Consider the following 13,942-nt stretch of genomic DNA (forward strand, 5'->3'; position numbering starts at 1 on the left):
GGTGCACCTCAGCAAGCTGAAGAGCCAGAAATGCCACTCATATTGCACCCCCATCAGCCAACACCACTCCCCTACCCAGGGTGAGATCGAAGACCTAAGACCCCCGACGTACCCCAAGGGTGAAGATCACAAGTGAGGAAGTCCTCAAATGGGGAGCAATTCCTTAACACCCAAGGGAAAAAAACCTGACCATGCAAGGGCAGTACTTAAAGAACACCTAGGGAAGGTGACCCTAAGCACATGCAGCTCCAGTTTTTGAAACTCCTTGTCAACAAACACTTCCCTGTAGGAACAGTCTCATAAGCCAAAACACCAACAAAAACAGAAAACTGTGGCCAGAGCGAGCCGATGACTGCCAGGCACGACATCAGTCACGAACTGGCTGGTGGTGGCCTGGCTCACCAGGGCCAGCTCCCCCCTCTCTCTAACAAGGGGTAAGTTAACTAACGAGGGGGTTAGTTGGATGAAGTTTTGCCCATTTGTTTTCTTTGTGGATAAGTTCTTGTGATAATTTGAGAGCATAGGTCACATTTTTCAACCAGACAGTAAGTCAGTTTTGATTCGCCTACCTTTTTGTGTGCTTCCCTGGTTGATGGCAAGATGACAAACTTTTTATTTAAAGTCTTCATGGACCACTGCTCCCTGCACCTCTCTGAGGGGGCCAGATTCTGTCTAGTGGTCCCCAGTAAGCATACAAAAACTCTGCGACTGATGACTCCAAGTAGTATGGCACTTATTCACTACAGATAGCTTCAAGGCTCTCCACAGAAATAAGTTTTATTTTTTCTCTGGTCAAGAAGACTGTCAACAAATTACAACTGCATTTTTGGTTACATGTATAGTAAGAGAAAGCTGCCCTTTACAGCTGTGCAGTTAAAAAATGGTAACATATACCATTGTTATTTATTGTTTGGATCATATTGTATTAGAAAAGACATTTAGCCTTTATTTACTTGGTTGGATTCATTTTTTTTTTCCCCAGTGACTCAAATATCTTATATAAGCACCTCTGTCCTTGTGGTATCAGTACCACATATTTTCCTGCCTAGCCAAATCATGATACTTTGTATGGCAAAAAGTTCTATGCTTCAGGAAGCTGCAGAAAAAGTGGGCTCAGAAACATCTAACACTTACTACTATCTTGAGGTTATCTTGAGTTGATTTCGGGGCTTTAGTGTCCCCACGGCCCGGTCCTTGACCAGGCCTCCACCCCCAGGAAGCTGACTAACACCCAGGTACCTATTTTACTGCTAGGTAACAGGGGCATAGGGTGAAAGAAACTCGGCCCATTGTTTCTCGCCGGCGCCTGGGATTGAACCCAGGACCACAGGATCACAAGTCCAGCATGCTGTCCGCTCGGCCGACCGGCTCCCTAGACTACTAGGCAGGATTAATGGCATATTTTTTTATAGTGTATACATAAATAATCAGAATCAAGACTGGATTAATACAGGTACAGTACTGCATGTGCTCGCTTTTCCGAATTCCGCTAAACCTAATATTCGGGTTAGGCGCCCAAAATTGCATCCAGATAATTTCCTGCAAAACTTCATGTCCAGATAAAAATCTGATAACCAGAGATTAGGTTGTGTAAATTTTCAAGGCGTACACATTTCATGATATAAAGCATAAAACAAAAAGACAAACTACAACAAGATGAGCTAAAGTTTCTCTTTTAAAATATATTTTTGATATACTCTATAATATGTATGGATATTTGAAATATGTTGGTTGTGGAACAAAAAATTGTGAATATGGTCATTTCTGCATTTCCCCCCTGTAAGAATTCTGCTTATACGGTAAAGTGTCCTTCCCATATAGTCCGGATAAGTGAGCTTAGACAGTACTTCTAACCAAGGGGTTGATATTTTACAAAATTATGGAGGAAAACAGCATTTTTATTTAACTGACAAAGAATGTGATGTTTATCAAGATCAAAGAATGTATTAACTCTCAAAATATGCAAAAATTAGTATTAGAACTGTATTATGGTATCTCCATATAAAAACTAACCTGATACTTTTCTGGTGGACCAACAGTATCCACGTAGACTTCAGACACATTCACCCCAGCAGCAATAGCACGGTTTATCAAGCCAATGGCCGAATTGTGAGACACCTCATTCAGTGATACTTTAGGTCTGTATGGGTGTGAGAACTGCTAAATTAGTTAATGAACGAACTACAGTACTGTACTTAGATAAGAGTAATCTACACACAATCAATCACAATTTCTGCAATCAGGATGATAAATTAATGATCATAAATGCATATAGACCACTGCCAAGCAACACATGGACAAAGAAGGAGCTAGATAATAAACGAGAGGGTCTTATAACAATAATGAGAGAAATTATAGCGAGAGCTGATAAAGATAGATCACAACTGTTGGTAGTCGACGACTTCAACTTTATATCCATAGACTGGGAGGCATGTGAAGCTAGAACGGAGGATTTTTGAAGAAGAAATCTTCAAAAAGAAGATTTATTTTGAAATCTTTATATTTAAAAGAAGAAAAGAAGATTTGAAAAAGATTTGAAAAGAAGAGAAAAGAAGATTTCAGAAAGAAGGGGAAGAAGGGGAAGAAGGGGGGAGGGAGGGAGGGAGGGAGGGAGGGAGGGAGGGAGGGAGGGAGAGAGGGAGAGAGGGGGAAAGGGGGAGGGGTGGGAGGGGGGGAGGGGGGAGGGAGGTAGAGTGTTGGAAATTTCCAATACTGATACATTCCTATTGTATCATAATACATCACTATTGTATGCTAAGTACAGTAACTATTAACTCTACTAACTGTAGTGCTAACGTAAATTAATATTTCTCTATCTGCGCGTCATTTACTAAAATTCTCATGCCATCGAGAAGCATATTGCATTAGATAATGTCCAGCAGGACATAATTATTACCAACCTGTTAGAGAATTGAATAATATTCTCAACTTTTATCAGTATTCTTTATAAGAATTAATCTCTGATAATATTATGACTAGTGATTCAATAACCAAGCGTTATTAACTTAAATTATCACTATATAACAGTTTTATCTGTTATATCCAAACGCTATGGAGGAAATAGAAATTCTCTCCATTTCTCGATTAATACCATTTAACGAGAATATAGAGAATATTTAATTCCCTACAATTGCAACCCTGTTCTCATTAACGCATTACGTGAAGTAATTACACGAAAAGAATTTTCTGTCCTTACTTAATTCTATTGCGAATGCGTGAGAGAGGGTTGAGGGAGACGGAAGCGTGGCGATGCCACGCAGTAGCGAATCAACTCTCAAGGGAGGCGCAGCGACGCCATTGCTAGAGACGCCACCAGAATTGCAACACGAGCGTCCGGGGAGACGCAAATTACCAATCACAACGCCAGGCCCTTGCTATTAATCGACCTAGTAACGATCCAAAAATTGCATCGGTGGACAACCCGCAGGTTAAGTGTTCTCATACTTTTAACCGAGCTCTTTTAAATTTATAACACTGTATCCATCGTTACGCCACTAGACCTCCCCAAACTGCAAGTACGTCCGTTAGGAATTTGCTCTGTCCCTCCTAATGAATAGTGATGACACAATTTACCTGGTACTGTATAGACAATTTGTACATTTAGTTGGAATTTCAGCCTGGGTTGAAACGGCCATGGTCTCCTCACTTTCCCACGCCACGCTCGGGCACACGTGTTACAGCAAGTACCAGATGACGCCATCATGACTCTACATCTCCGTTCACTATTACAGCTAAGCAGCTGAATTAGTTCAATTTAGTTTATTTTATTACTGGTTGGTAGAGAACTAGTAGTCATTTAAGAATATAAATTTACATGATTTAAAAATCTAGTACAATTTGATAACCTCATGAACTTCAAATGAGAATGATTTCTTGTTTAACCATCATATAATATTCTTGCTACTAACCAATATATTTAATGTTTATTTGTGTATACCTTAGTAAGAGTTACTTATTTCATTCGAGGAAGAACCAGCCTTGATGTAGCGTACTGGGAATATTTTACTTCTGGTATTAACCCCCCCATTTTGTGAAGGACGGAAAGTTTATTTTCGAACAGTAATTTAATTTACAGTCCATTAAAGTTTAAGGAATAACTCTTAATAGTTATATTATTCACAGGCACTGGTATTCAGTCCTTGTTTAATGTTCATTTATCTGTTTCCCTTTTCAGTAAAAATAGGGTGGTCCTTCGATTAATTTAAATCAATTAATTAATTAAACATCAAACAATAAATAGAGAATAAGCTTTCTTCCTAACACAAAATTATGAGTCCTTATTGAACCGGATACATTACAATTAATATTAAATCTATTTCGGTTGCGAAGGACCCACAAAAATTAAGGTCCTTTGAACCGGATAGATAGCAGAATCAAGCTATCCTAATTAATCATAACTAATTACAGTGTGTAGTAATCTAGACTAACCACATTTTATTATGTGGCTACTGGCAGTGTACCACATAAGTTAGCCTAACTCACACCAATTTATTTGCTGTCTATACTTCATGTATAAGGTAGCACTAGTGGGACACAGTCAGTTACCCACAACACTCAGACCTATACCTCACACTGAGGTAAGAATCTTCAGGTCACCATGAGCAACAGCTCATAACTTACATTCAATTTACAGCCAGACCATACAGGCAAAACCTGGCAAGAGATGATGTACACCTGTCAGGTGAGTCTAGGTCACATGTAGTTGACAAATTGATCAACACAATCAACCATCATAAAAGGTTGTGGCTAGCAAGCCAAAATTAACTATATATATTTATATTTTCACCTGTGTGTACAAGTGCATATCATGATGACGTCATGAGGGCTAATTTTCATTTGGGGAGTTCTGTCCACCTGTTCAGTCTTCGGTCGCAATAGTTTACCAGAATAGGGGTTTGTTTTGGGGCGCCTACCTTTCTGGGTGCCTGTCCCGGTTGATGGCAGACATAGAATGCTCCCAATCATAAGGGAGGTCTCTATAGGACATTGCTCCTCGTGCCTCTCTAGAGGGGGCTAGGTTCTGGCTCGTGGTCCCCGGTAGGCAAGAACTCCATGCATTGACTGATGCCAGAAAGTTATACATATCCATTCAACCTGGATAGCTCCGGGGAGCCGACGGGGCTCCCCCCAGAAAAATACTTTTTTAGCTAATGGCCCCCTAACAAATAGTGCCAAGAGATATAACCCTGAAACACAGATGAAGTAGATAAAAGTTGTCAATGGCACACAAATGACTGGTAGACCACACTGAAGCCCCCCATGGAGTGAAGTGTCTAGGATAAAACAAGTTAGAATAACTTGCATAACAACTACAGAACCTAGGTGAGCAATGAATGGACACCAGGCACAAAGTGAGGATGGCTTCATTACTCCAACTACACTTTCATGATGGGTACTGTAGTCCGGTGGTAGTTAGTGTAACATTTGTATACTAACTTGTAGCTTACAATTTTAACCACTGTGCTCTGTCAACCGAGAAATCTCGTTCTGAGAGTTGTACTATTTTTTGTTTAATTAGGCTATATTTTAATGTTTTTAATGTTTACATCACTCTTTGTGTTTTGAAATGAAAATGGTTGAGTTTGGAAACACTGACATTAACTTTACCTGAACATTTATAAAAACAACAAAAATATGTCCTTGACAATTGCACTATGAAGGTTTTGCCAAAAACAGGTGCACAGTGCAGGGGTTAATTGGCATCCTTTGTGTCTCAAATTATCACATGCAAGGGTGTGTTCAGGATAATGTTTGCCGTTTTGTATTATAGCTAACTGGTCCCTCGGTGCTGGCTTGAATTAGACTTGATAATATCTACCATACCTAAAAAATGACTAGACCACTGGAAAAGCTATTTGTAACCATGGGGGATAAAGATGATGAGAGCCTAGTAGATGAAAGAAGTCCCAGGTGTGGACATATTTGACAGGGGAAGTTTAAAAGTTTTCAAGAGTTTAATAATAATAATACACCCGTAATAATAATATTAATAATAACTCATGTATGTGACATAATGGGCAATTCTCTCAGTTGATGGCTCAGAGATCATCCATCAGACATTAGCTCAGAAATTTCTAGCATGTCTAATAAAATCTTCAACAAAAGCAAATGATCACTGGATATTACTCACAAACATTAATCTAATACACAAATTTTCCTTAAGAAAATCAAACACCTGTAAAGTATAATAGGCAATTTTTGATCTATGAAATTATGATTATACTATGTGGTACAAAGGGAGATGTGTTATACTCAAATTCTGTCAGTTGAAATGTAACCAATCACAGGCAAGTAGGCCTCTGACGTCATGCGAGACAGAGGAGCATCAAGCATGCTCCCAGCAGCCTCAGTCGTCCTCACAGACCCAGAGTAGGTGGACCTCGGCTGGCCAGTTATACACCTGTTTGCCTCACTCAATAAATATATACAGAAGCGACTACTGTGTCTACATTCAACCCGAACAAGGCAAACGAATACTGGTAGCAGCAGTGGGATCCAGAAATTTTTTTCTGGAAGCAAAAGTTCCAGTACCCAGCATCGCCTCGTGTTCCAGCCAAAACCGCCGCCACCGCCACCGCCATAAGCCGCCATCCTGCCACCCACGCATCAAATATTGTGCCAGACCGGGGTCCTGCCATCAACCACTACTCCAGGCCAACGTTTCAGAAGTAAGGATCAATATTTTCCTGTGAGAACGGGCACTCATCAGTGAGGAGGAAGGAAGCTTCCCGCGCCAGCCATTTTTGAACCTCGCGCCACCACGTGGGAACCACCTAGTGCACCCACCACCACCACCACCGCCACCCAAGCTGACAGTATCAAGCTTCGTGAGGGTGCAAGCTACTGCAATCGTCGTCAGCCATCGTCGCAAGTATCAACTGGTTATTCCATCGTCGCAATATTGTCGTCGTCAGAATTTATCTTCGTGCTTCTAGCGTGAACAGTGTGGGGTCCCTGAGTCTCGCGCCACCGCCGCCAGGAGCGCTGCCATCGCATCCAGTTTGTAAACACGCCTCACATGGGCCTCTTCCGATCTTCACGACGCTTCTCCTACTTTGGCTACTGGTGATCCTCATAAATTACAACCCTGAGATAAGTAATTGCTAGTTGAGAACAACGTGCCAAGTGTTAAAAAGTGACTTATGTAATAATTCCCATAATATCCTGTGAATTAACCATTCAGTGACTTGTTAAATATTGGAGCCGGTTTAGTACTCCAGAGGCCCACAGTTTCTCTGAGACATTTCAATATTCCCTGCATATGATTCCATTATTCATTAATTGTTACTAGTGTCATTACTGAATTCAAAGGTGAGAGAAGTAAGAAATAATTGTTCTAGCAGTTTATTTTGCATAAAAGAAATTTGTTTTTGAGATTTCCATAGACAATAGAACATAGAAATTTTTTTTTATATTTCTCCAGACCTAACTTGAAATTTATCCTTTAAGCATTTTATTTTAAACTTTTACCATAGGAGTTATATACATTCCTGTGTCCAGTTTATGTGCTACATCCATATTTCTTGCATTGCCACTTGTTGTGTTGAATCTTTTTAATGAAATTTTGCAATTGCATTTCCCAGTTTTTATTCTAAATTGCTGTGCTTAGTCTGGTTTAATTAATTTACATACATCTAATTCCAGTCATTTTTTAATGAAAGATTGCTAAATTTAGTTTACAATTGCTTGTTCTTAATTATTTTCTTGCCTAGCCCAATTTAATAATTTTATTTCTGCCATTTTTACTTTAGCCAAGTTGATATTTTTTTGTGTTTATTTTTGTGTATACTATTTCTGATGCCAGGTGCACTTAATTATAATCTGCGTTCAAATATTACTTCCACGGCTGTGACAATGCCTACCACTGTTGAAACCCCTTCAGAATCAATGGGAACAGTTGCTCGTCCCAATGGCCAGAGATCAGCTCAGGAAATGGCTATTCCTCTTTTTGCTGGGGAATCGCGTTTATTAGAATCATGGTTTAGTAAGGTTGAAGCGAAAACAGTTGCACGTTTTTCTAAGCCTACTGATGCCGAATACTTAGCAATTGCACGGTCAGCCGTGGACACAACCAAAGGTGATGCACGTTTTGTTGTTGATGAGAAAGCCATTGTTAGCCTCCAGTCTTGGCCTGAATTTAAGGATTTCTTTCGCCGTCGCTTTGTTAATAAAGGAGACCTTGACCCATATAGGTTAGTCAAGAAAATTGCCAATGCCACCATGCAGCCTGGTGAATCGTTTAATGCGTTTACTAGCCGTCTCGATCAGTATCTGTATGCCTTAGTTTCTGCTATGAATAATTCAACTTGGTTAGATAAAGACAATAATCTGTCCCCTGAGGCTATGGCCAAAATGATAGCATTTGGTACTTTAATGCATTTTGCCCCCGAGCATACAAAACCAATCGTTGAGCAACAAAATTTTGGTGTTAAACATGAAATTGGTGAAGTATTTGAGGCTATTAACAATGCCGCAGATAAACTAGCTCCCCGAAGTGCTCAACTGTTGCCACCCTCTGATGCTGTAAATGTAGTCACAAGCTCTCAGCATCCTCCCACAAATTCTCAAAACTCTTGGTCGCAGAAGCGTACCCATGCTCGTAGCCCCCAGTCAAATTCGCCGCCTCATAAAATGCCGAAACGCCATAGTCCACAACCATCCACTCCCTCATGTTGGCATTGTGGTAAGAGTAACCACCTTGCAAGGGACTGTTGGTCCGCCCCTAGATCATCACCTCCTAGACAATTCTCTCGGCCCCCTCATCAATCTAATCATTCTAGGCTTCCATATTGCACGTACCATAAACAAGTTGGTCACCACACTGCGGATTGTAGAGCTAGGCAAAGGACATCTCCACCTCGTAACTCCCATGGTCAGTCTTGGCGAGGCTCACAGCGTCCAAGACATTATCAGAACTCTCGTAATTACAACTCCCAGCCCAGCTATAATGCAACTTCAAATTATAATGCTCAGTCACAGAATGCTGGAGCTCAGAATGTTCACTCCATGTCGTCGGGAAACCCCCAAGGCCATCCGCTAACCAATTCAAGCTAGCCAATCCTAGTGCCCTCCCTGTGTATTCAGTAGCTACCCAAAATAGATTTGGACACTTGACAGAGGAGGACACTGACTCTAGACCAGTTGTAGATGTTGACGGATCCACAGTAAATTTGACACAAACAAGACGCAGATATCCCAGACAACATAAGTCAAAAATAGTAACTTGTCCAGTCTCAAGTGATGGTCCCCTTGTATCAGCCATTGTACATGGTAGAGTTTTAAAAGTTTTTCTTGACTCAGGTGCAAAAATTAATATTGTCAAGCCCTCAGCTCTTAGAGACATTGAAAGTATGCACCCTACTATTTTAAAACAGTCACACATACCTTTTCTAAGTGGTATTTCAGGAAATAAAGTAAAAGTTCAGGGTGAAATTGACCTCCCACTCAAGTTCAATGATGTCACATTGTCTATAACATGTTTAGTTGTTGACATTATTCATTTTCCTGGAGACATTCTCTTAGGTCTGTACACCATGATTGATGAAAATATTGCATTGTTTCCCCATCGTTGGAACATAAGTATCAAAGACCACGTCATACCCTTGTGTAGCATGTATCGACAGGGCCACGAGTTCAACCTTCAATCAGATTATGTTAATTTTGTTGACACCCGCCTTGCTAGCGTAGGTTTGTCAGATCATTGTCGTGGTAGCATACCCGAGAAAACAGGCACTCGATTGAAGCATAGTAGTTGTGCAGTTGTTAAGGAGAATGAGTATCGGGACTTTCTGGAAGGGGACGCCCTAACGGATTCTCGTTGTCTCGCTCGCCTGGCAGCTTCCATCTCTGAAGTCAGTGGTTCCATGGCTACTGACACTGTGTTACACCCTCATTCTCTCACCAGAATAAGAGTTAAGGTTCAGGGAGTGCCTGAGTTGTCGGATGTGATTGCGGAAAGTGAAACATGTAAAGTGAATGGTACATTTGTTGAACCCTCCTGGCACACAGTGCAGGATGGTACTGTCTCACTTTTTATCGCGAACACAAGTAATGCCGATATCCATCTCCAGTCTGGTACCCATGTTGTAGATTTTGCCCATTGCTCGTTACCGGTGCGAGTTGTGGATGATGTCTCCATGGATCATACTGTTTGTACGCTCACACCAGGAGAACAGGGATCTCAGCCAGAGGTGCAAGCGCAACACCTCAGTCCTACTGATTTTCCTGACTCTGTGGCTCAGCTTTTGAAAATTTTGAACAAGAATAGAGCTGTTGTTGCTCTACCAGGAGAAAAATTAGGTCTCACTCCTCTTATTACACATAAAATTCCCCTTGAACAAGGAACTACGCCTATTTATGTACCAGCTTACCGACTTCCCCATTCTCAGAGAGCAGAAGCAGATAGACTTGTAGAAGAAATGTTACAGAGTGATGTAATTGAATCGAGTAATTCGCCATGGAACGCTCCATTGATTCTTGTACCAAAGCGAGATGGGTCTTGGAGACCTGTAATCGATTATCGCAAGCTTAACAGAGTAACAATACCTGATCGTTTCCCACTTCCAGTTCTCAATGATTTGTTGCAAAGTATTGGTCGAAACAAAGTATTCTCAACGTTAGATTTGTTGCAGGGATTCTGGCAAATCCCCCTTGATGAGGAAAGTAAACAATTGACAGCCTTTAGTACTCCCAATGGTCATTTTCATTTCAAAAGAATGCCGTTTGGTTTGCGTAGTAGTCCAATAACCTTTTCACGGCTCATGACAAATCTATTTCGTAGATTGATAGGAAGTACGCTTCTAGTTTACCTTGATGATCTCATAATCATGTCGCAAGATGTTCAGACTCATTTCCAGAACCTTGAAAAAGTACTTGCAAAGCTCGCTGAAGCTAATTTAAAAATAAAGCTTGCAAAATGTTCATTTTTAAAGCAAAAGATTAATTTCCTAGGTCATACAGTTACACCTTCAGGTATTACATTGAATGAATCAAAAATTATCGCTGCCCGTGATTTTCCAACACCTCGTACCGCAGAAGCCGTAAGACAGTTCACAGGTCTTGTAGGATTTTATCGTTCATTTATTGCTGGATTCTCTATTATAGCCGCTCCGCTTTACAAGTTGCAAAGAAAAGATGAACCCTTTGTTTGGGGAGAGGCCCAGGATCAATCATTCAAAAAACTCAAAGCAGCCTTGATTTCGTCACCTGTCCTTAGGTACCCAGATTTTTCTAAACCTTTTACGTTGGTTACAGATGCTAGTGACATAGGTTTAGGTGCTGCATTACTTCAAACAGAAGGTCACAGAGATCACGCAATAGCTTATGCTAGCCGCACATTATCTAAAGAAGAGAAAAATTATAGTGCAACAGAACGAGAAGCCTTGGCAGTTGTTTGGGCACTTAAACATTTCAAGGATACAATTTATAATTACCCAGTTCATGTTCTTACAGATCACCAACCATTAATTCCCTTGTTCAAAAATAAGAATCCAGTTGGAAAGTTTGCTAGATATTTGCTCACAATTCAAGAATTCAATCCCACATTTGGATATATTCCAGGAAAGCAAAATGTTGTAGCCGATGCGTTTTCTCGACACGTAGCTGCGATTCAGTTAAATTACCCAGCATTAGATGCTACAGTAGTAGAAACGGAACAAAGACAAGACCCCATATGGGCACCCGTCATTAAATTTTTGACTAAGCAAGACACTCGCCCGATTCATAAACCACCAGTACCATTGAAAGAACTAGTTATGTTGGACAATTTACTGTGTAGAGTAGTAAAGCTAGGGACAGCCCCGAGGAAATGTTGTCAGTTAGTTGTTCCAGCTGTCTTGGTACCAACTGCGTTAAAAATTATCCATGATGCTCCTGCAAGTGCACATCCAGGAAAGGATCGTACACTCCAACAAGGTCGATTGAAATATTTTTGGCCAAAAATGGCTAAGGAGATTGCTCATTATGTTGACAGATGTTTAACTTGTTTACAGCACAAGGGACATGTTTCAGGACCTAATCCAATTCAGGTGTACCCAGCAACTAAAGCTCCTTGGGAACGAATATCGATGGATTTATTGACAAATTTTGCGGAAACAGAGAAAGGGAACAAACATTTGCTTGTAATGGTCGATAATTTTTCACGGTTTTGCGAACTAGTTCCTATCCCGAACAAAACAGCAGAAACCATAGCCAGCGCATTCCATGACCAAATAATTTGTAGATATAGTATGCCTAAAGTAATCCTTTCAGATAATGGTCCGGAATTCAGTAATAGTATTCTAACTAGCTTGTGTGATTTATATAACATCAAAAAATGTAGCATTATGCCTTACCATCCGGCAAGTAATGGACTAGCTGAACGTACTAACAGGAAAGTGTTAGATGCCTTGAGAGTCACGTTGAATTTTGATAACAACAATTGGGATGATTTTATACCCTTAATTCAGTGTGCTATAAATTCTTCAATTAATGTTTCTACTGGTGACACACCTCACGCTATTCTTTATGGTACAGATAAGATCCTCCCTAATGAATTGATTAACGTACCTCCTACTCCCTTATATAACGTAGATGATTTTGTTCAAGTGAAGCGTAGACAAATGCAATTAGTATTCAAGAAAATACGAGAACAACTGTCCAAAGCAACAGCCGAGTTCACTCTAGCAAGGAATGCACGAGCTAAACCCAATAAAATAACTATTGGATCTGTAGTAATGATACTTAACCAACACAGGTCTGGTCCTATGTACAAGTTAACTAAGAAATTTTTGGGTCCATATAAGGTAATCGAGCTTATTAAAGGTAACAAATACAGACTTAAGAACTTGTTAACAGGAGAGTATATAAATGAGCATTTAGACCACATGAAGTTAGCTAAAATGACTGTTGACGAGACTGATGAGGAAGATGACAATGAACTTACCCAGACAGATACTCCTACTCGGACACCACCTTCTGTGGTTGACAGACCACTTGATGTTCAGCAACCCCATACTAGCAATTATAATCTTAGATCTAGACCTCTCGTTTCAACCGTGCACTCACCACATGTCCATTGGCTAGATGTTAACGAGGATATCTCTCAAGATGATAGTTTGTCACATGAAGTTTCATCTGTTCCGGACCTTCAGTCAGAGCCAGAGTTGTATAGTGCTCTGGATGAGCTAGGTGTAGATATCCGCAGAATTTATAATTGAATGCACTCTGTAGTTATTCTGTTTGTTTTGAAAAAAAAAAAAAAAAACTCAATTGCAGTATTTCTACCACATGTGTCTTATTATTACCATTATATATAATGTATAGTTTTTCTCAACTTTATTTTGTTATGAATTAGATGCCATTGTTAAGTCTACTACCATTTGTATTTTTACAGTGCTTGTCATAAGAGTTATTATTGTTCTAGCAACCACATTGTGGCCAGTGAATCCTGATTGCTATCACGCAGATGTTAGTCTTCTTGATCCAGGTCTTGTATATGCTTGTAAATATATTGCACATTATATATATTGTACATTGGTCTTGTAAATATATTGTATATTTCGAAAAAAAAAAAAAAAAAAAGAAAAAAAAAAAAAAATTATCTATCTTGAAATTCAATTGTGGTTGTTAGGTCAGAACTTTGTTCTATTAATGTAATAATTGTTTAATTTTGTATGGTTTTCAAGCACATGCCATTGACACATGTTAATAATTTTGTTTAGGCAATACCTTGAGTTGTATTGTTCATATCTGATCAGTAGACATACACATGTTCTTAATACTCTGATTTAATCAAAGCATTGTTACCATGATTTTCACCTATTATGATGAATTTTTTTTTGGTGCATATATGCCGAGTTGTTTGTATTACGCACACCTGATCTTCTTTCAATGTTTTATTATGCAAATTTCACATGTAAGCCATTATTGTATCCCACCGAGGTCCTTTCAGTATCATTGTAAC

General features: G+C 39.8%; 1 protein-coding gene across 1 annotated transcript in view; it reads right to left on the bottom strand.

Annotated features, from left to right (window-relative positions):
• Window positions 1-13,942, bottom strand: part of LOC123774809 (ribonuclease H2 subunit A) — a 35,681-nt gene that overhangs the window by 16,725 nt on the left and 5,014 nt on the right. Inside the window, exon 3 of the mRNA XM_045769436.2 lies at window positions 2,014-2,140. Coding sequence (XP_045625392.1) covers window positions 2,014-2,140 — 127 coding nt within the window. The remainder of the gene's footprint in view (window positions 1-2,013; window positions 2,141-13,942) is intronic.

This window comes from Procambarus clarkii, chromosome 68 (assembly GCF_040958095.1).
Source record: "Procambarus clarkii isolate CNS0578487 chromosome 68, FALCON_Pclarkii_2.0, whole genome shotgun sequence".
NCBI classification, from domain to species: domain Eukaryota; kingdom Metazoa; phylum Arthropoda; class Malacostraca; order Decapoda; family Cambaridae; genus Procambarus; species Procambarus clarkii.